At 36.0% G+C, this 26,424-nt stretch overlaps 1 protein-coding gene across 3 annotated transcripts in view; it reads left to right on the top strand.

The window, feature by feature from the left end:
• The first annotated feature begins 3,948 nt into the window (after positions 1–3,948).
• Positions 3,949–26,424, top strand: part of atp6v1h (ATPase, H+ transporting, lysosomal 50/57kDa, V1 subunit H) — a 32,939-nt gene continuing 10,463 nt past the window's right edge. The window contains exons 1-13 of one of the 3 annotated variants that reach the window (XM_015395895.1): positions 3,949–4,056; positions 5,490–5,638; positions 7,969–8,068; positions 9,302–9,391; positions 10,353–10,466; positions 15,370–15,474; positions 16,307–16,366; positions 17,287–17,384; positions 18,818–19,010; positions 21,514–21,692; positions 22,107–22,232; positions 24,470–24,571; positions 25,744–25,857. In XM_015395895.1, the coding sequence (XP_015251381.1) occupies positions 5,535–5,638; positions 7,969–8,068; positions 9,302–9,391; positions 10,353–10,466; positions 15,370–15,474; positions 16,307–16,366; positions 17,287–17,384; positions 18,818–19,010; positions 21,514–21,692; positions 22,107–22,232; positions 24,470–24,571; positions 25,744–25,857 (1,385 nt within the window). In that variant the 5' untranslated portion in view covers positions 3,949–4,056; positions 5,490–5,534. The remainder of the gene's footprint in view (positions 4,057–5,489; positions 5,639–7,968; positions 8,069–9,301; positions 9,392–10,352; positions 10,467–15,369; positions 15,475–16,306; positions 16,367–17,286; positions 17,385–18,817; positions 19,011–21,513; positions 21,693–22,106; positions 22,233–24,469; positions 24,572–25,743; positions 25,858–26,424) is intronic. The other 2 variants (XM_015395896.1, XM_015395897.1) reach the window with 2 other exon arrangements.

Raw genomic sequence — 26,424 nt, 5'->3', positions numbered from 1 at the left:
TTTATGCTTTGCCACAAGCAATGCGTTAATGTACAGTGTCCTGTACAATTATTTGCACCCCTGTTTGAGATGTGGTTGAGGACTTTTTTAAAAATCCTCTTTTTAAAAAAACACAACATAGAACCCAAATGCAAAAAAAAAAAGAGGGAAAATCCAACCTTTTATTTAAGTACATCACTTTGGTGGTAAAAATACAATCTCACATTTTAAAGAAAAGAAAAATGTGAAAACATTTGTTCCATAATAATTATTTTAATTATAAAATTTTAATTGAGTTCCAAATGTATTTTTCTGTAGTTGACGTCCTGTTTCCCTGGGGTATAAATATGATGTGACACAAAGGTCTAATTCTCTTATCCATTTGTCAACATTGCAAAGAAAAGAGAAAACAGCATTCAAATAAAGCAGATGTCTGTTGACGTTCATAAGTCAAGCAATGGCTAAAAAAAATGGCCACTCAGCTTAAATAACTGGAACAGTGACAAACAAGGCTGGAAGATGTGTCAAGTTTATCTTGCCAAAACACACAGTGAGGAGGATGGGAAGAATAGTAAAACCAAGTCCTAAGATCATAGTCAGAGAATTGCATTAAAGAGTGGAATTTTGGATTTACAAAGGCTGCAAAACAACCATCAGATGCTCTCTACATCCCAACAAGCTGTTTGGGAGGCATGCAAGGAAAAAGTATTTTCTCATTAACACTCACAAACATAAACGTCTGCAGTTTGCTTAGGTGGCATGGAGACTTCAACTGGAATCGTGTGCTTGGGTCAGATGAGACTACGATTGAGCTTTTTGGCAACAAATACTCTTAGTTGTTCTGGCGTAAAAAAACAAAACATGAGTATGCCGAAAAGCACCTCGTGCCGACTGTGAAGTATGGTGTAGGATCTGTGATGCTTTGAGTCTATTTCTTTCACAAAGGCCCTGAGAACCTTGTTAGGGTGGATAGCATTATGAACGCTTTGAAATACCAGGACATTTTAAATACAAACCTGATGACCTCTGCCAGAAAGCTAATGATGGGTCGTCATTGGGTCTTTCAGCAGGAAAATTATCCAAAACATGTGACAGAATCTACACAAAAATGGTTCAGCAGTCACAAACTCATTGTCCTCCCATGGCATCTCATTCCCCAGACTTCAACCCAACCGAAAACCTGTGGGCCAAGCAACTAGGAGAGTGCATAAGAGAGGAGCCAGGAGACTGGATGATCTAGAAAGATTGTAGAAAGAAGAATGGTCAAAGATCTCTCTCTCTGAGTTCTCCATTGTTGTGAACTGTTATAAGAGGAGATTAAGTGCTGTTTTGTTGGCAAAATGGGGTTGCACAAAGTATTAACATCTGTGATACCAATAATTGTGGGACACATGATTTCACTTTATTTTCTAAACATGTGATTTTATTATTACCACCAAAGTAATGTACTCACGGTAAATAAAAGGTTGGATTTTTCTTATTTTTTCCTTTGGGTTCTGTGTTGTTTTAAAAAAAAAGACAATGTTTTAGAAGTCCTCGACCACATCATAAACAGGGGTGCCAATAAGTGTGGAGTGCACTGTAACTTCCCATGACGTTCATCATTGCAATAACTGCTATCTGCTTGACTCATATACAGAGGGCAGAATGTGGTTGCCAGACTCCTAGCTGTGTGACAGTTTCTGCCTGTGAGGGATTAGCAGGGAAAAGAGGGATGGCATGCAAGCTGTGGCAGATTTTAAACTTACCATCCATGTAAATCAGGCAAATTGATATAGAAACTTAAGCCAAAGCAAAAGTGCATGAGCGGTTACCAGAATAGGTGCTAGCCAAATGGGGCTAGCAGTTAGGGTGGAGGTAGGAAGAGGAAGCAGGACGTTTATTATTGTTATTTTATTTCGCATAAGGACTTCCTGACAGTCCTTTCCTCCCCTTACGAGGTATAAGGTTGCCTAAAATCCTTTGCATGTGCCTAAACATCCTATCATGCAAAGGATTGTGTGTAACCATATAGCTCCTACAGTAGTGGCATATAAGAATTTCAGGTCCATTTGCTACAGTAACTGCACTTCCCCACTGCCGGAACTGGACAGAACTTATCATGGCCAATGGTTCTTTCAACATATTTTGTCGCCTGAACCACAAATCTCAGCAACTTCTTAAAAAGATAAACAATACTTAATCTTCCTTGCACTTTATAGTTTTATGCTACTTTAATCTGTCACATTATTCCCTGTACAATGCTTTGAAGTTTGTAGATGTAACAGAAAACAAACCTAAAAGAGTTTAACAGGTTTAAAACATTGTTTGAAGTAACGTACTACAATAACTGATTTTCCGATTTCAGGGTAAATATATGGGAACCTCAGGATATCAACCTCGACATGCCCCCTTGGGAGGTGTTTCAGGCATGTCCCATTGGGAGGAGGCCTCGTGGAAGGCCCAGGACATGCTGGAGGGACTATGTCTCTGAGCTGTCTTTGTGTCCAGCTCAGAGACATTAGCTGCTCTGGGTCACCCCAGCTGGAGGAAGTGTATGTGGATCGGGAAGTCTGGGCATCTTTCTTTTGACTGCTGCCTCCGCGGCCCAGCCCCGGAAAAGCAGAAGAAAAGGGATGGATGGAGGGTAAATATATATTTTTTCACTGTTAGTGAATGTTCCAATGTGTGCGTTTAATTTTCTTCTTAAACTTCTAAAATGTAACTAACTTCTTTTTCCTTTTAGGTGGTTTTGTTTCTGAGGCAATATTTAATATTATGAAATAGTTCTTTAATGTACTGAAATGTGGGATGTGGCATGTTGCTTAAATCTGAAATGTAATGAATGTTGAAACTTAAAGTTCTGATCATTTAGGAAAGACACGTTTGTTAAATTCTAGTGGTATTTGAGCCTGACATGTATATTTACTCATGTAAGACTAAGATTAAACTTTTTTAAAGCAATATTAAGAATTTCAGGTTGTTTATGTGTGAAACATCTAAAATAAGGATGTCTTCATACAACTTTTTCATTTCCAATACCAATTTTGACCCGATACAATATCAGCATGAATCAAACATGCTTTTAATACTTATTTTGTTGCATGGAATGTTAGAAAAGGTCTAATTAAGTGATATTACTTAGAGAACTATAATCAACAACAGTCATAAAGAGAAAAGCTGAACTGTTTAGTATAAACCAATGGGTTACATATACTTTAGACAAAAGCATGATTTTATCCGCATGCTAGTATCGAAGATTTTAGTTGCAGGTTGATACAATCAAATATTAGTTTTTTGCCTAACTTTGGACGGATACCAGGTGTCAGATTGGGACATCCCTGATCAAATTTAGGAGCTCATGCTACAGGTATGCTGGAGGAGATCTGATGTTGTGGACCTTTTCCTTGTCTGAACTCCCTGGCAACGTAGATACAGTGCAAAATATCATTCATTTTGTAAAATAACATCGCATTTTAAACTTAATTCTAGCTGCTAAAAAAAGGATTGCCATTTTGTGATGATCCCCAAAATACCACCAAAATAAAAGAAGAATAATTTTTATGGGCAGAAACTTATTTGAGCTTCATCCCATGCAGTTTACCCTAGACAGAATAAACTTTCTCTCTTGACAACCTGGCTGCCAAACCTACATCAGATAGAAAACCAGCGTAGATCGATTGCCAGTTTTGAAAGTTATCACTCTTGACAATCTGCTGAAGTTTTGCCAACAGAAATGGTCAAAAAGATCATTTTTCTTGATATTCCAATCATGTAAATTTTAAAAACGAATAATCTTTAGAAAATTAAGGTTGTAAAAACAATTTTTGGCAGGAAATATTATGTTTTTGTTCATCCTATGTTTAGATAAATCAATTTGCAATATGTTACACATTTCAAATCATAAAGTGAAACATTTTGTAAGAGTATAACCTATACAGAAAAAAAAATACTAAACAATCTGTAACATTACACACAAAGTGTGGGGTAGACTGAGGTGCATGTGACTGAATGAGTGACTGTCACATGACGAATCGTGACGCTGTGTTGTAGTCTGTCAGCTGTTAGCATAGCTAAGAACAACAGTACGGAACAGCTGTAAGTAACCACCCTGGAAATTTACATTAAACATCATTTCAATTGTATAAAGGTTGTCGTTGTCTAGAATGATATTACTGTAACAACATGTGTTATTTTGACACTTTACGGAAAGCCTTTGATGCTAAATTAGCACATCACCTTTGGTTAGCATTCTATGCTATTATTCTTAAACGATGCACGAGCTAACGGTTTTGTGTCTTCATATAGATAAAAACTTAGACTTTTTAGGTGTTCTGATTATATCATATTAAAGTCTGTTTACTGTTCCGTGTCGTAGACCGAGAACTGTGTTTATTTTTATCCCAGTTCTTGTCTAAACTTATTACAGCTAGCAATGACATTGTCATAGCTAAGACAAGCTGCAAGCTAACGCTAGCAGCTTCAATCTCTATTACTCGTATCAGTCTAATTAAAATACGATAACGAACTTGAAATATAACTTTCCAATAAAATTAATAATAGAATTGTGCCAACATATAATTTCTCCTTTTGCTCGAAGAGCTTTAAAAAAAAAAAAAAAGGTGTTAAACCACTCAGCTTGTTTAGCTTATAGACAAAACAAATCACCTGTCTTCCTGCGCCTAATTAAGATTTGATGTTTAAATATTATTTTAGCAAGAAAGCAGTCCAGCAGTTTAACTAATATAAATAGATATGATTATTTCATGACTCTTAGGTGCTATAAGCAAGGTTGCCCCTCAAAATCTTTAGAGGGGAGCCACTGGTTATGCTGGAATAGGATAACAACCCACACTGTTTGAGTTGACCTGAGAATTTAGACTTTGATTCAGTGCTTTTTTTTCAGTCACTAGCTTTAAACCCAGCAGAAAATGGAAGGAATTCAAATTTTCCAAACTATTAATCAAACTAAGAACATGTTTAGTTTTTCATTTTGAAGATTGTAATATATATAATTATTTTTATTATATCGAATTGCCATGCTTCTTTGTTTTATTTCATGCACTGTGCATAATATAACTTATAGCCTAATTGTTAACAAAGTAAAATAATTAGATTCTCAGGTATTTTGAAATAAAACGCAGTAGATAATAAAGGACCAAATAAAATAAAATAAAACAATTAACACATTGTAAACATAGAAGAATCTCTACCTAATTTATATTTCTAAATATATATATATTTATATTTATGTATTTAGCAGACATACAAGCACAGGCCATTGTTGCGATATGTATAACATTTGTGTATTTTAAGCATTGAATGTCTAAATTCTTAAAATATCTTCAATTATATTCACTAATCTGAAGTTTTGTGTTTTCCAACTGTTGTCTTCTGTGAAGGTTTAGCAAACTCAGCTGGATTTAGATGGTTGTAAAAAAATCCTCTAGCAGCAGGCAAAGTTTTAAAGTTTGTAATCCCATTTGGCTGCTTGATATACTATAGTGTTGTAAATTTATTTGTCTTTAAAGGTTTTGTTTTCATCAAGGCATACTTCATAAAGAATCCAGGACAAAATGGATATCCGTGGGGCTGTGGACGCTGCAGTCCCGACCAACATCATTGCTGCCAAGGCAGCTGAGGTTCGGGCCAATCTGGTCAACTGGCAGTCCTATCTTCAGTAAGTTAACTGCTTTCATTTAAAGCTCTCAAACTGATGTTGCCCTAATTCAAATAACATATTTGTTGTAATACACGCTGATGTGGTTCAGCTCTGTCTGTTCTCATGGCTCTGTCAAAAAACACCTAATAAACAGTCCCTAAAACACCTGTCTAATAAAGAAATTCCCGCTGCCTTTAATCCATCCCGTTTACAGTGGTGGCTGTCCAGAGCTTTCTGGGACCACTTGTGTGTTAAGGGTGATGATCAGGAACCTTGAGTTTCTGAGTTTTGAACTGGGGATCTGAGTTTTGCTAGCCTGATAAACCAGACTAAATGTGAGATTAAATGTGTAATTTAGTCTGGCCCCCGATGAATGACACATCAGAAGATTGTTGATGAGAACAACCTGTTGTTTTTTTAAACAACTGTATGTGCCTATTGGCCAACGCTCTGACCAATGAGCGCAACTGTCTGTAAAACAGCAAATACGTCCTTCTTAAAAATGAATGAGAGTGGAGTCTCTTCCTGCTCACGTTTCAACCAAACCCCCAAGTCTAATGCTTTCAAAACTGATTCCAAAGCTAAGTCAAAAATTGCCATCAGAGCCAGCGGTCCTTCACACGACTATGCCGAGAAAGGGCCGTTGCAGACGGGCTGCGGTTAGCCCTGGCTGCTGTTGGCCTCGGAGGTCCGCTGGTTGTCGCGGTCCTCTCAACTTTAGGAAAATTACGCATTAAATCAGTAAATGGACCATATAGTGATGCTTTAAAGTATAATATTCTCGCCTCAAATAATCTTAAAACGTACATTTATTGAACAACATCAACAGAAAAGAAAACTTTTAACTTTCAATGGAGCGCTCCATTGAAAGCTGCTGCTGCCGCAGTGCATGCTACTGTTCAATAGTTGTTCCCATCTTCCTTGTTGTGCTTTCTCCAGTGTTGCGCAGCTTTGTCGTCACGCCATCAAAACCTCGCCCGCTTTGCATTCAAAAATTCAAAACATATCTCTGCGTTGATATTGGCCCGCCAGTTCTAGGGCCTGGGGCATTGATCGGAGCTAGACCACTCGCAGGCAAAAATTATTTTGGCCGCTGGCGAGTGGGGCTAGTTTACTAGGCTAGAGTTTTGCAGCTTCTCCTCAATAAACTGCTTTCTCACCACTAGTTCACCTCCTCTTTTTAAAACTCATATGTTGAGAAGAGGAGCAGATAATTGCCCCTGTTGGAAGGAATACCTTCATAGAAAGCTCATCCTCCCACTTATTGTTACAGAGACCATGCAGTACATCCCATTTGCAACTGTCTCAGGAAACAACAGAAATGACCTGTTCCTGTGTCAAGTCAGCTATCAGTTTCCATTAAAATACAATGACTAGCTAACAGCTGTGTTGCTATTTAGATGCTGCCAAATCAGTTTTTTTAGGTGCTGATTTCAGTAGAGTTTGTAATATTAACTATACTTACATGAAGTCAAAGTTTAGCATTTCATATGTAATTGGTAGTTATCTATTTGGAAATTAAAAGGATTTCTACCATTGTATTTATAAAGAATAGAATAAAATAGAAAATCCCTTTATTGTCCCACAATGGGGATTTTGTGGTGTTTACAGCAGTAAAAGTTATAGTAGAAGTAGTCACAACAATGTGCACCTTAGAAAAGCGTATAAAAATAACAGCTAGGAAAATAATACAAATAGAATATTGTACTTTACAGTGTTTTTGTAATATAATACTCTGTTTCTGGAGAATAAAAAAGTCAGTTTTGCATATTCTTTAAAAAGTAAAGCAGTAATAATTATGCATGTACACACATATATATCTATATGTATACTCCTCAGTCTTTCCATGATAAGGTACTGATTTTTGGAGTTTTTTTTGTTTCTTTAAGATCTTAATGTAACTGTTCTTTGGTTCTTTGACTGTGATTCACTGTCATGAGTTTAACTTCCTATTTTGTCTCTACCCTTTCAGTTTAGCAGATCTGTAACTATTCAAATCTAGGCTTCAATTATTTGTTTTCCCATTTATCATGTTGATTTTGTTCCAGCCACATACCATTTACGAGCCAGCTGGGTTCTTGTCTGAGTGTGTTCACATCTTATATCCATGGTCATTTCTGCTATTGCTTGTTATTGAAGGCAGCCCCTTTCATGTTGAAGGTAACATGCAGGTGCAGAGCCACAATGAATGTGTTAATGGCAGGCCTTCCTTTTGTAATATTGCTTCAAGAATAAATACCGGGTTTTTCATTTTTCAGCTGATGTTACTGTAGTTCAGATATTAGCTGATGATTTGCCAACATTACTGTTGTCACTGTATTAATTTGTTAGTTTTTTTTTATCTGCAGGAGTCAGATGATCTCTGCTGAGGACTGCGAGTTCATTAAGAAGTTTGAAAAGGCCAACTCTGAGGAAAAGCAAGTCATTTTGACCAAAGAGGGACACCAGGTTAGCAGTCTGTTTATGTACTTTTCATATTAATATGGCCATTCACTGGTTCCAGTTTATTTAAAACCTACCATGTTGGTACTTGACTGGTTGTACATTTGTTTTTTTTAGAATTACATTGTTTTAGAGTTTTACAATCTTCTCAAATTGCGTCTATTTAAAGGTATTGTGGAGGATTTTCACAAATCTTTAAAAAGACCCGCCCTCTCCTCTTTAAAAAAAAAATGCACATGCACAACCCTGAGAGGGAACGCCTATTAAACGCTTGCGTGAACATGCACAAGCCCATTTCTCCTTATGTATGTTCTGTTTAAAAGTTGTTGTTTTCATAGCTCATACAAGCTTACTGTGCCCAAATGTCCGCCCTAACCCCTAAATCCCTCAATCACTATATAAAGCGGGGACTTTAAAGTAGACTTTATAGTTAACTCCGTTAATTGACTCTATGGACAGATGATCACTTCATTTTGCTCCCCGTTTGTCACCTGACTCCTCCTCCACTGCGCGGTGCTTGCGCCATCTTTGTAATTAGTCGCCGCTGTCAGGTAGGAACGGCCTATGGTGACAGGGTGCAGCTGTGACAGCAAATCCCATAATGCTTTGCGAGGAGAGCTCTCCACACAAAGCATTCTGGGATATATCTGCCTCGGCTAAGGCCTTTCTTTTCTTCTCATACACTTCGTAGACACTTTTTCTCTTACGAACCTCGGCCATTTTCAAAGAACGGCGGTGAGAAAGGTGAGCTTCAATGACTGTCTGAAACTGTTGCTCACCACACAAACGATTGAACGTGCACATGCACAGAAAAATATAGCTAACAGGTTGAGCACGTGGGATGGCCTTACGTAAACATATCACCAGAATGATTGACAATTAGGAGGACCACTTATTTAGATGATCCACCCGGGAATAAAAGATTGTCCATTATACCTTTAAAATCTTAAAACCTCTACATTCACACTTCTACAACTGACAGGGGTTCTAAAATCCCTGTCTAAATTAAATTATTTCATGCGTTTATTATATACTCCCTTGCTAATATAGACCAAAATCCTCACCAACCTTTGCAAATGCATTAATGGAACTTTGAACACAAATAAGCTTGATTTTTACTGTTAGGGTCATGTTTCCGGTTTCTGTTTAGATGTGCTTTTCAAATAAAGTAACAAAGACAAGATTGATTTCTTTGAAAAAACATGGTTTGTTTTTTTGTTTTTTGTTTTTTTTTTTTAGTGTGCAAAGACGTTTCTGAACCTGATGGCCCACATCTCCAAGGAACAGACAGTCCAGTATATCTTGACTCTGATTGATGACACGCTGCAGGTAAACAAATACAGCCTCAGACTTTTGGACGCGTAACGTTTTGCCTCAGTGAAAAAAGGGATGTTGAGAAAGTTGTACGAGGTACATCTACCTGCTCAGAAAGTTATTTTTTAACTTTTATTCTCTGAAATATTTGTGTTCTGCAAAAAGGCAGTTTATTCCCTTTAAAATGAATGACTGGACGAACAAAGAGTTTTGAGCTATCAGCAGAGGTTTTTCAAAAGGCCACTAGATCATTTATTAAGTGATTTTTAGTTTATTTTGTTGAGTAGTCTTTTTTTGTTGATGAAAACATAACATTTTTAATCTGTAATTGTTTACCATTAAGTTATAATGATAATACCTGGGCATGCTGTTATAATAATCATAATTCTAGTACGGTAAGCTTAAAATAAACATTAAAGACTGGTAATATAATTACCATTGTTACTTTTGCTGCCAAAACTAGTAATTTACTGCTGATTTAATAAGAACCCCACTTAATAGTGCCATTACAGTTTAATATATGATCAAACACAATAAATGTGTAATTGCGTCACTGAATGTAACTTTTGCATGGAAGTAGTCTTTTTCATGAGAGGTCACTTAAAGCTTTTTTTGTTTTTCTGGGACTGTGAAGTCATTATGAAATGCTGTGTTTCTGTACATTCATTTACATAATAACTGTAAAACCACTGGTTATTGATAGCTAGAGGTACTGAGTTGAATTATTTAATAGTTTTTTTTTTTTATCATTCAATCATTTTTACTTTTCTTGTATTGAATATAACAACTAAAAAAGCATTGTAATTTGTGTATTTATTAATCCAAATTCATAAAAGATTATTGTATGATTTTGGAGAAGATCTTAGAAGTCTTAATTAATAATGTACATCCTGTTGATTTGTTCGTCCTGTGAAACGTGGCTGTCTTTTAATTCATTCATACAATTGCATTGCTAATTAAAGATTTTTTTTTTTAGGAGAACCATCAGAGAGTCAACATCTTCTTCGATTTCGCCAAAAAGACAAAAAATACAGCCTGGTCCTACTTCCTTCCAATGCTCAATCGTCAGGACCTGTTTACTGTTCATATGGTGAGTGATATGAGAAAATGGAGAAAACGGCGTCAATTTCCAGTTTTCTTTTAGGGTAATGAAATGGTTACTATGTTTATCAAAGATTCTGATTTATTTGTTCTTAGAATTATAAAACAAAAACGACTTATTGTTTAAAGCTAAATTTAGAAACTTAGAAAGTGTACATTTAGCAGTATGATGTTGAATAATGCATTGTTTTGATGGCTTGACTGAATAAGGGGGAAAAAATGATTCAGAGCTGCAATAGGGAAAGTCCTGCAATATGTTTGTTTGTTTTATTGGAGTAACAAACCATTTCATAAAGACAATATTTGATTGGGTTTGTTATTTAACTGCTATACATTCACATTCCCACTTTTCTACAGTCCCGATTAAGACCAAAATCTTTAGACCAGTTAAAAATTGATTAGCTTTTTTTTTTACTAGTAGATCTTAGGGAAGTTCCAGGTTTAGCTTTACATTACTTAACCAATAAACGAGAGCAAGAAACAAACTGTTGAGCAGATAATTAATTACAATTCAATTGTTACATTCTCTATATGTTAATATTTAGAAGTAGTGTCCCAGTTACAGTTTTCTTAATGTTATGCAGCTGATTCTTATAGTTCAGTATTACATTTTGAAAGCCAAGCAATAGGGTCTTCAAAGGCATCCCTGGGTCCACCTGATCCTAAATAGATGCCGGGCAGAGGCAGTGGCTGATCGGGATCAGCTATGGAGCTCCAAGAGTATGAATAATGAATGAGGTAATGGTCCTTCATTGGGCTAAATTAAAACAGCTTTTTTAAAAGCTTCCCTCAAACCTCTAAAGAACTTTCCTTACCTTATTCTATCTCAACACAAAATCTTCTGAGACAAAAAGCTTTGTCTCAACTTTGCTCCTTCCCTCTGTCAACAACATTCAGTTCCTGATTAGCTGATGTTTTGCAGATTGACAGCAAAATGAAAATATTTGCAGTACTGCAAAATTCACCATTTTATACACCCTAATTGCACTGTTTGCATTTCTAGAAACACATTCTTTGTATTACTCTGCTCCTAAACATACCTCTAGATGGGGATAACATGTAAATCTTTCACTTTATTCATTCACATTTGGTGTGAACACACTATCATGAAGGCTGTATGGAACTTAATGATAGTGTTGACCTAAACATTGCTGCTTGAAAGAGAAGGTTTCACACATGAACAAAAGGTAACAGGTGCCTAAGATGCATTGCAGTTCACAACTCACAGAGCCGCAGAGCATCAAACCAGTCACAGCACCAAACTCTCGTCTTTTGTCCTCTTTGTAAACTAACCAAAAGAGCAGGTTTTTATCAATGCCTAAGTGAAGGAGTTTTATGGAGGTGACCTGGTGTATTGATTGATGTTTTTGGGAGCATTGTGTGAACAGAAAGGAGTGTGGTAACATTTAAGAAGAGACGGCAGTACAAGACTTGATAGGAGGACAGCAAACTGTCAAATAGACAACCCCAGGTCATTTTCTATCAGCTATGCTACCTTCACACACCTGCTTATTCAATTTCATCAGAGCTGCCTATTTATGAAGCACAAACCTCTTACAGAAGGAGAATTTGAACCTGTTTATTGGTTGTTGGTTTAATATTTCTTAAGATTTCTTAAGTGTTGCCAGTTAGTAAGCCAGATATAACTGCTATAACAACAAAAAGATCATTTGAAAATCCATAGGAAACAAAAAAATATATACATTAAGGTTCTATGTTATTGGGGACATAGTGTCTCCTGTGATGTAACATCCCAAAGAAAAGAGTTGGTAGTTGAGGTTTATCTCTGCAGGAACGCTGCAGCAGTTGATTGTCCTATATTAGAACTTAGATTTTCTTGTTTACCCATTCATTCTCTGCTGGATTTTCCCTTAGGTGGGAGGGGATGCTTGAGTACAGCAATTAGTTTAATTAGTTATTGAAGAAACGCTGATTAATATTTCTGACAATCCACATTTTTTTCCATGCAGGACTTAAGTGTCAACTGTCAGGCATTGCACAATTGATGTGGAAATACAGAGTGCTTTCAGGAAAATAGAAAGGATCGGAGATTCAAAGAAACAAATGAATGAGAAACATGAAATACACTTGAAAGACCTGAAGCATTATGTAAAGATGTGATCAATGATCATACATCAAGAGAGGACTATTAAAGTGACAGAAATAAGCAAATGAAAATCAAAGACATTATAGAAACAATAAAATAGTCTTTGGCCTATTGGGCTAGGCTGGTGTTAACAATAGTTTTCCCAGGTCTGATATAGTTTTTGCACTTGTTAGTTTTTTAGGGGGTTTGTTTCATATCTTAAAAGTATAGAAATGAAACATTAAATAAATTGAGGCAAAGTTATAAAAAAAAAGAATCCACCCTTTAAAGATGAGACTTATTATCAAATGGCTTACAGACGTTTGTCTCTGCTCAACCTGTCAAAACACATTTTCTTCGCGCGAGGAGAAATTCATTCCAAGGGCAGACACGCTTTTGAGAACGCAACTGTCCTTAAGCATGGCAACTGGATAGAAAATCGTTCGCGCGGTGAGATCCCGAGCGCACATGGGAGATGCTGACATGCGTAGAGAGTGGTTTTCTCGTCCTGAAGCCGAAGTTTCTCGCGCCTGTGTGATCTTTTTGTAGGGTGATACATGAACCATGCGCAGAAGTAGTTTAACATACATACATGCGAGTATGTTTATTTTGCTCGCGGGCCTTTTGAAATAAATGTGATGGCATACATTATCAAACAATGTCACAGTGAATGCGTAATCAGAGCTCAAGACTCCCGAGGTTTTCTTCTTTAGTCAGGCAGTAGCATTCTGCCCATACTTAGTTTTTCAGATTTGCAAACATGAACCATTAACAATGGATTCTTATTGCAATCATTTTTTATGAAAATAAAAGTGCCCATCTGTTCACTTTATCATGCATTTTGCACTCAGGAGTACATCTGTTGCTTAAACGTGTACTTCAGATAAACAGCTGCGTTCTTGCTGCATCTCTGTTTTCATTTTTCAAATTTCAGAACTGAAATATCATTTTATATTTTCATAGTCCTGAGCATCAATGTGGCTTTCTTGTATTTTCTGTTCTTTTAAAGAATGGCTGCGACCATTGGTGTATATTCAAGGGTTTATGGATGGGACCTATCTATAGCTCGACCTTAAAGCAGAACCACAACTTTGTTTTTTGGGAAGGACACAGAATAATTAAGAGCCATCACCGTGTACTGAATACTAAAAGAAAGCTCTCATTTCCACCTCTAACATAGTCCACTGCATCACAGTTTTCACATCCAGTCACTTCTAACAGAAACTTCTGTTACTAATCATAGCAATTCATCAATAATTGCACACTAAACAACTGCCCCCTTTTCGTGAAAAGGTTAATGTAATGAAGTGTCTGGCACTCTTTTCCATTCAAGACTGACCATCTAATGGCAAACCGAGTACTATAACATGGCAGACAAAGTCTAATTAAGAAGAGCAGCCAGATGGCACCCAGCAGGTGGGCATAATGTGACCTCAGATCTGTGATACAGCACTTAACTCAATCCAAGTGTCATGCTGAGTCTTACTTTTAAACATCAGCCTTGTTTCAACGTATCCTTTCCTCGAAAAGAAGGAAATTGGAGAGCTAAATTTGTTCCTCTCTCATCTGAAGGCAGGAGGAGGCTTTACTGTGATGACATGGTGTATAAGATACACTACTATTCTCAGTGAGTCCTGCCTTAGATGGATATTGTATCATAGTATTTTAAAATACTTTATTGTTGAATTATTTCTGGAGAAAACCTTGTAAACTATTTCTACTATTATCTCTGTAAGCCCCCAGATTAATTGCTTCCCTGCTTATGTTTGCCTGAGGTTACTCATATCTCACTACTCTTTTTGAAAATAGAACAGTAAAAACCAAAATAACCTTTACAAACAGCATTCATTAGTGTCATTTTCTGTTTGACATATTAGTAACAACAACTAGTATTTACTAAATTTTAAGTGTTATTTCACCCCTAAACATTTTGTCACAACAATTTAATCTATTTCAATTTAATTTAATAGATAATTAAAAGTATTCTATACCTGTAAATTTGAAAGATAAAAAGCATGTATTTTGTTGTGCTGAACAAAATCCAAAAGAAATTGGCATCATCCTAAAGAAGTACTATTTGCTGCAACATCCCCTACAGAGATTGAAATGTTTGTCCATTTCTCTGTAGCAATAAGTGCAAGACGATTAAAATAAAGTTTTTGAAACTATTAATCCATTGATTTCTTTATGCTTATGCTGACCCAGAGTTTTCAAATAAAATAAAATACTTTGATCTCTAATAGATACAATGTAGCTCTATCTATATGTTCACATTCACTGCTGAGCCAGTCTTTTGCAATCTGTTGCAGGTTTTCTTCCAGAATTATCCTGCCGTTAGCCGCATTACAAGTCTGACCTGGGGTTGTCTATTTGACATACTTGATAATTTATGCCATTTGCATTATCGTAAAAATAATTAAATATCAACAAATAATTAAAGGCAAAATTTAGGATTTTCTTGAATTTTTGAAAGGACCCATTCTCCCCTTAAAAAAAAAATGCACACGCCTATTAAACACATGCTGGAGCTTGCCCATTTCTCCCCGTGCACGCTCTGTTTAAAAGTTGCTGTTCTCATAGCTCATTTCTCGTCGTTCTCATCGATTTTAGCAAATGTTTGTCTCTTCAACAAATTTTTCAACTTGATCCATGGATTTCTGCATCTCCTCCAGATTTATAGTAGATAAAGAAAACAAAAAAACATTGATTCTGTATACTTTTTAATCATTTTATAAAAGACTTCTCCTATATATTCTCCTTTTGGAAACACAGGACTAATGAATATAATTATTATCCCTCATTTAAGGCTGCAAGGATCATTGCTAAGCTAGCTGCCTGGGGCCGAGATCTGATGGAGGGAAGTGATCTGAACTACTACTTCAACTGGATTAAAAGTCAACTCAGCTCCCAGGTTTGTTACTCAAATATTGTACAAAAAACTGAAGTCATTTCATCCTTGAAACAAGCTTCATAACTTTAAAGGAGAAACTGAACATTTGATTTCGATGGAATAGTTTTGATTTCTTTCTGATATAAAGTATAACATAAGCATGCCATACATTGTTTATATGTGCAGCTGAAAAGATGGGTATTATGGAAACTGACCAGTGTTGTGGAAGGCAGGAATGTTCCAGTCCAACTGTGGCTTCGTCATGTGTTAAGATGAACGACAAATCCACTTATGTTGCTGTGATTAAACTGATTTTAGGTTTCTTTAGAAAGAACTGTATTTTCTAACAATGACTCTTTATTTTCCATTTCTTTCTCCTAAGGAGTTTTAAATTAATTTCTCCTCTGATCCTTTCACTAGCTGTAGGTGTTTCTAATTTCTCTTTCTCTATTTCTTATTCATTTTTCTTTATGAAAATTAAGTTCAAAATAAATTATTTAAATTGATGTTAGATTTTAGCAGGCTAACCTTATTTCAACATGGTCTAATGACTTCATATTGAACACTTGCACTGCCTTAATAGATATATGCATAAAATTAGGTTTTTTAAAACTCATAAAAAAGATTTTGTCCTTTTGGGGGGGGCCCTCTTACCCACGCAGTGTTTTGTGGAATACGTTTGCTAGTTAAAAATGTCATCTGATGATGATTCTTCTTCAACAGGCACAAAGGAAACCATTCAGCTTCTGCTGTTCCTGAATCTTTGGATAAACACATACTGTGTGGTGTCTCATCAGTGACCCCCCGTTTAGAACTGTTTTGCACGTGTTTATTTTTTTCTATCTTTTATTAGAATCTACATGGTTCAGGTCCAGAAACAGGCACAGGAGCAGGAACGATTTCCCCCAGTGAAGTGAGTATGAACCTGGAAAAGAAAGGAAAAACAAAACATCTGGGTTTGATGCTGGCAAATGTTAGCTCTCAGTGGACTTTCATCCTCTGCCCCTCCCTCTTTTCTCACCCATCCTGTTGTTGCACTCAAGTTTTTCATTACCAGCCTTAGACTGTTGGAGACATGAGCAATTTCAGAGTGACCTCCTCATTTAGACAGCATGGTGTTGAGGTTGATCCTTAAAGTCCATGTGGGAAATGCATGTCGGAAGCCAAATCCGCTCTAATGCTGAAGGTGCATGACAAACAGCTTTCTTTAAATATTAGACTAACAGAAGGAAATGGAAATAACATTTGCACAGCACCAGCTTCCCACCATCTCTTTTCTCATACTTTTGAAGCATATTGCAGTTATTCTGAGAAGTGTGCTCAGAAATGTGCTCACGCAAGCTATCTGATAACTTATCATTTCCTTCCCCTCTTCATTTTAACCAGGTAACGTTTGCTCCTCCGCTCTCTCTGCATTGCTGCCTGAACCTGTTGCTGGACTTTAGCTTTCATTTCCCCTCTTTCAATTGACTGATTAATGTGATCTAATGTATTTTTCCTCTCAGCTTCCTGCGATCTAATATTTCTTTACATTTTGCTCAGGTCTAATTGAACCCCTTTTTCTCTAATGTTTCTCTGCTGTAATTCCAGTTTGACTTGGCATGTGTTGGTGTGTACACCTTATTGACTGCATGTGCATTGCCTCTGGTTAAATTGGTAACTGTAATGCAAGGTTGGAAGTCTCCCTCCTCTGTGCTTTCTGCTTCTGAACCAGCTGATGGTTGGAGTTGGAATGGCTATTGAATTTCTAACATTTTGTTCAGAGACCTGATTATGCTTCTCTTATCGGTAGCCTTGCTTGATTTTTTTTGGATCTGCTTTTGTATTTTGCAGAGCTCTCAGTATGTTCAGTGCGTGGCAGGCTGTCTTCAGCTGATGCTGCGGGTCAATGAATACAGGTTTGCTTGGGTCGAAGCTGATGGAGTCAACTGGTGAGTTAAGATTTTCATTTTATTCAACTATATACACAGTTGCACTAATAAATAAAACACGGAGCAAATAAATGGAAGCAAATTCTTTGACCTTAGATATATATTAAAACCCTCATCACCAGCACAATTTATAAATATAAGATTTCTTCAATCTAGCTTCTTAAAGAAGATATATTGTATTTTCAGTGATTTAGTGAAGCAGTCTTTTAAACTAATTTAGTTATCGTCAAACTTCTGAATTGTAAAAGCTTATAATATGCCAAAATTATAGACTTATCTGCTAATGACTGAGTGACAGAATGTTTAAAAGCAACAACCAAGCTTAAGTAATTCATTATGTTGAATTAAACTGTTTACTTGAAGCTGTATAAAAATTGATCTTTAAGAAGAGAGAATGGGATAATGCTCTTCTTATTTATGAACTGTTGTTCGACTTTTTATGAGCTCTTAATTTAAGGTCTGATCGTAATTAGTCTTCTGTTTACTTTTCCATTATAAAAAATAACACATAAATAGTAGTGAGCAGCTAAATTGATCAAATTAAATCACATTAAGTTTGTATTTTTGTCAACGTGGATGGGTGGGAGGATGGATGGATGGACTGGTGGGAGGATTGATGGATGGACTGGTGGGTGGATGGACAAATGGAAGGGTAGATGGATTGATGGGTGGATGGATGGATTGACAAATGGGAGGGTGGATGGATTGATGGATGGACGGGTGGGTGGAAGGACAGATGGATGGATGGGCAGATTCATGGACATGTAGGAGGGATGGATGGATGGATGGATGGATGGATGGATGGATGGATGGATGGATGGATGGATGGATGGATGGATGGATGGATGGATGGATGGGACATTAAAAGGCTTCCTTCTTTTAGAAATTTTGGGAAATAATTCAACCTTTTCCTGAAAAGTCTTGAGGTTAATGGCTGAAATTTGTTGCTTTCTTACTAATATGTCTCCTGCTATCTGACCCACAGAGCAGCACATGATGAAAACACAGTTGGCGGTTAAATCACTGTTACCCTTGTGGTTACTGTCAAGATTATATTCCAATGAAATGATCAACGATTCTTAGCATCTTCTAACCTGCTCCATGCTTTGTTCCCAGAAATGTGTTATAAAACCCTCCTCACCACACAATCCGTCAGCTACTTACTGCACATTGATGAGGTCCACATCTCGGCACTTAACAGTCATTTCTGTAGATATAAGAGTTGTCTAGTAGTGGGCATCAGTACTGTAACTTGTCCATTATCTAAAGAGTGTTCTAATATCTAATTCTGAACCATTATCAGAGAAATAGGGTGCATCATTCAGGTACAGAGCTATGAAAGCCAGTCTGAGTAAATAGGTTTTAGATTCAAAAGTGAGTCCTTGTTTTTCCCCCTTTAGCTTTTACTTAATACATGTTATTTTGTGTTTTAGCATCACAGCAGTGCTGAGCAACAAGTGTGGCTTCCAGCTTCAATACCAGATGATCTTCTGTATATGGCTCCTGGCCTTCAGTCCTCAGCTCTGTGAACAGTTGAGACGTTACAACGTTGTACCCGCCCTATCTGACATCCTTCAGGAATCTGTCAAGGAGAAGGTCACTCGAATCATTCTGGCCGCCTTCAGGGTTAGTGGTGAATTTTTTACTTGTCTTGAATAAATGTTAAATGTTCATTTTCATGGAAAAACATTGTAAAACATTTGTAGTTCTTACCCGTTTCCTGCACTTTTACCCTGCTTTGTGTTTTATATTTGGCCATAATTAAAGTTCACTAAAATCATTAGCTTTGACTGCCCCATTTTACATTAGAAAGAAGATGGTATTATTTAAATATATTTAAATAATGGAATTTCAGTTTAAAAGTAGACTTTTTTTCCCCCTTAGGTTCTGCGCATTTGCCTGTGTTTTATTTATTCCCCACAAGATCATGAACAGTATTTATGGTCCTGTTTAGAAGCCCAGCTCCTTTTTGTTTGTTCAGAAATCTCCATTTAATATTGAGTTTTGTGTTTATGCTGGGCAATAAAGTCCATTGTACCATATGCTGACAAAAATAAATCATTTGTTATAACCTTTGTATGCTATCTATCTCTAAGTTATGCAACAGGAAAAGGTTGCATTTAGGAAATGAATAGGAATGAATCTATGCTCAGTTTTACCCATGGCAGGTGCATTACCTTGGCAGCCCAGGCATCCACCCATACCTTTCTAATTAATGTTCATTAAATAGATTTTGGCTAAACTGATTCTAAGCTAAAGGAAATATTGTATTAAGAAAAAGAAATCAACAATATGACGACCTTGTCCAACCTGTCTACATCAGACTAAGCGATCCTAGACCAATGGTGAGGTAAGTGGAACTGATTACATGTTTCAAACATGAGCCCAGAACAAGCTGATTTTCAAACCTCAGTTTGTTGGAAAGTACTTTGTATTTCAGGGCGCTCCTTCAAGTTTCCATTGCTGTTTCAATGCAATCATTTTTGTATGTGGCTGATATGCATTTTTTATGCTAAACAGTTTTTCTTTCACCTCTGTTTTGACTACGAGAAGTTGATTTAGTACTACGGGTTGAATAGGATTTGATGCTCTATTAGGAAGTGGGTCTCGTTAAATCCTGTTTAATACTAGGTGCCTACAGAACTTGGAAATCATCCATCTATTTATTTCTGTTTATGCACCTGGCTGTCCATCCGATCCTTGGCCTATCACCTGTATCTATTCAACATATTTGGTTTTGGTTGATTCCATTCTTAAAGCTTGACCTTAGTAGAAAAATGTTCAGAGACTCATCATTAGGTTTTTATATAAACTTTAAAACGGGCCCAAACTGGACTTCGAACTATTATACCTAGAGTTCATAAAATTATGAAATGTTGGCTTTCAAAAATCAATTGGAATGTAAGTATTACCCGGAACTGGAGTATTTCACGATTTTCCTTTTGACCCTATAATGCCAAATGTATCATATTTGATGCATGCGGTTTCTGAAATGTTTTTCTGTTTTGTTTTATTCTTGAATCGGGCTTTAAAGGGTTAAAGAAAAGGGTGATCTTACAAGTTGCTTACAGATCGAGGATGTCGCCCAACTTCCCTTCAACTGTTTTTTAATTTACCAAGAGGAGGGGTGTCTGCAAACCCATAAGAGTCTGTTTAGAAACATGAACAAATTGACTAATTGTGTAGATTTTTTCCAAGATAAATGGTGGTGAAGATTCTCATTCATCCAGGTTATAGTCGTTCCAACAAAGGGAATATAAAGTTGAAAAACATAACCACTGGACTTTGTCTTCCAAGTTTGTAGTAGTGTTTTATGTTCCAAGCTTTATAGAGTGACACAAACAAAAGCCTTGTTATGGCTTAGAAAACATGCAGATTGAACCCTCAAAAACAGGTCCACCCCTTAGTGATAGGGAGTCGTTGAGGTCGTTGTTAGCCTGCAATACCCGATACTGGCCATTTAGGGACATTGTTTGCCAGGCTGACCAGGCGAAATGTTTTGGTCCCCTGCATGGCGATGGGGGTTGAGATGATGGTGGGAAGGAATTAACTCTAGCGCTGCGTTGTAGGTTTTTGAGAGCTGGAACCTGAGACCACCCCCTCTGTTCAAGGTCCTATCAAGGCTTCACCATTTCATTCATCATTCACACAGACAAATAGCAGAATAAACTTGACAACCAAAAATGTTTTTGGTATTTAAATTCCATTTAACTAGATAGTACAACCTAGAAATGTGCTAATTAGACATGTGTGGCTGATTAGCTGCTGATTCAGATTTTTGCTGCTTTTTTTTTATATAAACAAGATTAGAAATGTTTTTAACACACTTTGCAGTGGATATTATTAGTTGTAATCTTTCTCTATGAGTAACCATATTACAAGCATTTTTTTCTGCAATATGTAAAAACAGAAATAGTCGCATTTTTAGTCACGAGTTAATGTTGAGAATCAGTCCAAATTATCCAATCAGGCAATTCCAAACACCCACTGTTGTTTGTTTTTCAGTTTCCCAGAATGCTGCATTTGATTGTGTGTTAAAGACAGAAGTATAACATTATTTCTTTAAGTGTTACTAATGAAAATAATTCTTATTAATTTTCCTAATAAATGTGTTACTTTTTGTTAACAGAATTTGTTGGAGAAATCTGCGGAGAGGGAGACTCGTCAGGAATATGCTCTGGCTATGATTCAATGCAAGGTGTTAAAGCAGCTGGAGAACCTTGAGCAGCAGAAGTATGACGACGAGGATATAACCGATGACATTAAGTTCCTGCTTGAAAGGCTGGGAGAGAGTGTGCAGGATCTTAGGTACTAAATGGACGCCATTGCATAAATAGGACGCAATCATTAACCAATTAGTTCTACAACTAATTATATCCTGCAATTCAAATGATGCCATTTTTTAAAGGTTAATATACAGCCACAGTTGTCTATGACCCCTTGCGTAATAGAATTATGGACATTGTAACATTGAACATTATAGACTGAATACTGTAATAACTATGAATGCTGTGTTGATTACATGCTGAGATGACCTCTGTATAGTTGACCTGTTTCTTTGTCTGCCAATTGAACGCTTACATCACCATTTTAGATGAAATTAGATTAAATAAAAGCAGCTTTTGTGTTTGACAAAGTGAAAATTCAACAGGTTATTCTTAGACCTTCATCTCTTGTTGTTTTATAACAGTATTCTTTGTTTTGTCTGCTTTTGTTTATAAGCTCCTTTGATGAGTACAGCTCTGAGCTCAAGTCTGGCCGTCTGGAATGGAGTCCTGTCCACAAGTCGGAGAAATTCTGGCGTGAAAATGCAGTTCGTCTAAATGAGAAGAACTATGAGCTTCTCAAGTAAGAAAAATCCCCCCTGCTATGACAGACAGAATTTTATCCTTTACTTTAAAACTTCATTTATTATTCTTTTGTAATAAGCTTAAATAAATGCTGGTGTGAGATGCTGTCAGTATGATGCTAATTTATTTTATTGTAATTGTGCTTCTTATGTCTAAATCTAAAAGATAGAAAGGTTTTTGATAAATTACAAGTAAAGAGAAGAAGCAGACTTTTATTGTTTCTTAAGATGGTTAATTAATACACCTCAAGTGATCATACAAGATTTTAAAAGTGTACAACGAGGCTTAGGCAGAACTTTATTTTGAGCCGTCTCAACTTTAACTGCAGAGAGTAGCAGCGTCTTTTCTCACTAATCACAGCCCGAGTTTTCGGCTGAACAGGAAGATCTGTATTTGAGTTTAATTGTTCAAGTTAACGGCTTTATTTCCTTTTTTTTATTTGGATACCACTCCCATTAATTCAATTCAAATCAAGGATGATTCCAGAAGGGAGACTTATAATGACTTGCTACGAAGAGGGTGAATCAAAACGTTTATGTTAACATTTTTTGTCCTTTTTATTTGGAGACCAAATTGCATTTTGAATCAACAGTAACTCAGAATTTCCATGTTAGTACTTTTTCAAACATTTTGTCTATTTTACAGAGGTCTGAAATTCCTCTTGGAAAAAACATGATAGACAGGCAACAGTTCCTACTGGTGAAGGTTTGCAAATCTAAACTTGTAGAGAACTCCATTGATTTAGCTCATAAATACCACAACAATCAACAGATTGTGGAAAAATCACAATTGAGTATTGAATCTGCAGACCTTGTATCAAGCATAAACCAACCAGAGCCAGATTTATTCATAAAAAGGCTTTAATTAAGTGCTTTAAAAATAGATTAGATTTTACCAAAATAATTATCTTGATGTGAAAGAAAAAATAAAATCTGGATAACAATTTAATTGGCATTATTTTAAGATCAATGATTAACTTGAAGTTAGCTAGTTGCTTTCTAGTTAAATACTTTGTGATGTGGTTCAATACTAATGCAGTTTTCTCAGTAACACAATGATGAATGTATCAAGATAGCTTTTGTTTAATATGTTCTTGAGGTTTTGCAGAGCTGAACTTTTTTGCATACTTTGCAGAATTTTGAGTGATTGTGCAGAACTTTAGTGCATAGAGGTGCAGGCACTTGGAAGATTGCATAGCATGTTATTATTAATATTTTCAAAGTATTTTGTTTCAGTTCTTCTTTATGTGCAATATTTAAACAAAAATTAAACAGTGTGATTTGTGTAGATAATATAAGTAAAGGTTAAAGGTTAAAGTTTTCTTTTGTTATTGCTTTGGAACAGGGTGCCTGGCAGAGAGCTTAGTTTTTGTGCATCTTTTCCACATTCAGTGGAAGCAAGAGGTTATACAGAGTCGTATTCAGTTAAAAAAGTTTGTATCTTTAAAAGCTTTCATATTTTATGTAATTTAAGTATAAAAGCAAAGGTTATTTTGGGGGGCTTCTTATTTACAGAAGAGCATTGTAGGTATTTTATTGGGAGGGAGGGAACTTTAAGGTGAGATTTTTCCTTTAAAAAAAAAAAACATACTAAAAAAACAACAACAAAAAAAGCCTGACTAGCTTTAATGGCCCTAGGATCCTGAAGTGCAGATTCAAAAGGGAATTGACACCCTTCTACTGCATTAACAAGTTTGAAGAAGTTCCTCCACTCTTCAACACCTGTGCTCTGTGGAAAAGTAGTTTACTCGACCACCCTCTTTCCCTAAAAAACACTCCTGGGTGTGCCAAAATCCTAATTTAAAACATTTAACTCGCAAGTTGTTCTTTGTTGACATCTGTCTCTGGTAATACTTTAAACAACACCAGCACTTCGTTTGTCAAGTTTGTGTGCCTCTGTGTAAAGACTTGGGCCACTAGAGATAAAACGAAATCAATCTGTGGTTGTTTTGGTTGTTATTCCAGTCACACAGCCCAATGTTCTTATTGACATTCAGTGAAAATCCTAATCTGCTCATCTCTGTCTCATCCATCTAATCAGCCACACCATCAGATTAAATTGCCTTTCTTTATTTTTGTTATTTTTTTCTTTAAACTTATTTTTTATCACACTTTAGGCTAAAGGACCTTAATGTGCTAGATCATGTTTAAATGTTTGGAAAATACTGTTTTAAAGTGACGTAAACCTTTAAGCTAAATTAATTTTGTGTATTTTGATTTGTCTCATCTTTAAAAGGATCTTGACGCGTCTGTTGGAGGTTTCTGATGATCCTCAGGTTATAGCCGTAGCAGCACACGATGTCGGAGAATATGTGCGACATTATCCACGTGGTAAACGGTAAGAAACATAAAAATAATTTTAAATTTTTATTAAAGTTAATTCAAAATGTTTTTATTTCATTTACTGTAGTTTTGTAAAATTTTGATCCACAGTAATTGACATCTCTGTAGTGTCAAAGCCTTCAACTAAAGTAGTAAAGCAGTAAAGTAAAATTAGTCTAAAATTAAATAATGAAGCCTTAAATGATAATTTTAAAGCTTTAAATAATTATTATCAATAATAATGATAATCATGATAATGATAATAATGAAGCCTCCACTCTGTGTATACAAAGTGACAATAAAAGTTGTCTAAGTTAAACCTGACTCACACGGCTAAATAATTATGCAAATTTTTGCCCCAATTCTTCCCTTCCAAGATGTCCCGTATATAATAATGGCTGAGAGGATAGTCTTATGAAATATTTCTGCTATGTTTGTTTTGTTAAGAGTAACTTTGCGGCATAAAGCTAATCATCATTAGTACATGCCTAACCTAACAAATACAGTGCTACACAGCCTTATATTACATGCTCTAAAAGAGGAAATATACTGAGGAGAACAGAAGCAACTGTAATTAAAAAAACATATGAACAACATATAAACAACTCTAGTCCAAAATATCAGGATATTCTCCTTCTCTTCATTATAGTTTCTTAATAAAAACAGCTCTGGGTAAATCCAATGGATCAAAGCAGCGTTACTCCTGCTTTTGACCTCTTTAATGTTTTCTTTATAGTTTCAGACCTTTTTTAATTTCTCAACACAATTGTAAGATTTACCTCAATCAATTTATTACTTATTCAAAAATGTTTTAACACATCAAGTAAAGTGATTCAGATTTTTTTTTTTTTAGCTTTCTCTATTTCTGTCTTAAAGCTGATAATAGGACACATCTAGGATGTTTATCAAGCTTAAGGTAGCAGGACTAGTGCAAACCCCTATTACATATATGTCCTTATTTCTCTGTGGTTAGATCATGTACTGTATTATGAGAAGCATCATGCTGCACTGTTTTTCTTTTCACAGGCATTATGTTCTTTTAGAAGGCCAATGACCCATTATAAGATACACAGAACATTTCAGATGGACTGGGTTGGATTACATGATGGATCATTGAATGACCTGAAACATGAAAATAGTCCCTGTGTTCCGTTTTTAAAGGCTCTCTCCTATTATCTCCCATCTAAGGGTGATTGAGCAGCTGGGTGGAAAACAGCTGGTGATGAATCATATGCACCATGAGGACCAGCTTGTCCGTTACAACGCCCTGTTAGCCGTGCAGAAGCTGATGGTGCATAACTGGTATGAACAAATCTATCACTTCATTGGTTCACTAATGTTTTATTTTTTCAGTTTGATGTTGATCAGTAACCTCAGTGAACCCTTTCATCTGATGTTGAAGTTCCCATTTTCTACAATCTGCTTACAAATAACCAAAACCGTCATTTCACCCTCATAAATAATTTCATTTATGCAGCCTGATTAGACATTTGAGTGGGTTGAAGTTCAATGGAGTGTTTGACACGATATAAGGCAGATGGAGATCTCTGCTGATGAGACCCTAGAGGTATAAGATCAAAACACCAGGTTTAAGTAATGGCTGTCAATTCCTGCAAAAAAGGTTTTTTAAGTTTTCGATCTGAGTCATTATGCGCCTTCTAAATAAGAGCTGTGGGCTATGCATCTATGAACAATTTTCTGTGGTATATTTATTTATATCCTTGGAAGATAGCTTGGGTCCAAAAGTATTTAAAGCATTTAACATAAGGTTGATTTAAAGTAAGATTGAGTTAAAATACATTGTCCACATTTTCATTTCAAACTAAAAGGGATAAATTATAATTATTTCAGCAGTTTAGCACAGCTAGT

Source organism: Cyprinodon variegatus, unplaced genomic scaffold (genome assembly GCF_000732505.1).
Source record: "Cyprinodon variegatus isolate N-32 unplaced genomic scaffold, C_variegatus-1.0 Scaffold766, whole genome shotgun sequence".
NCBI classification, from domain to species: domain Eukaryota; kingdom Metazoa; phylum Chordata; class Actinopteri; order Cyprinodontiformes; family Cyprinodontidae; genus Cyprinodon; species Cyprinodon variegatus.
Note: the sequence above shows the minus strand (reverse complement) of the source record. Positions and strands in the feature narration are given on the sequence as shown.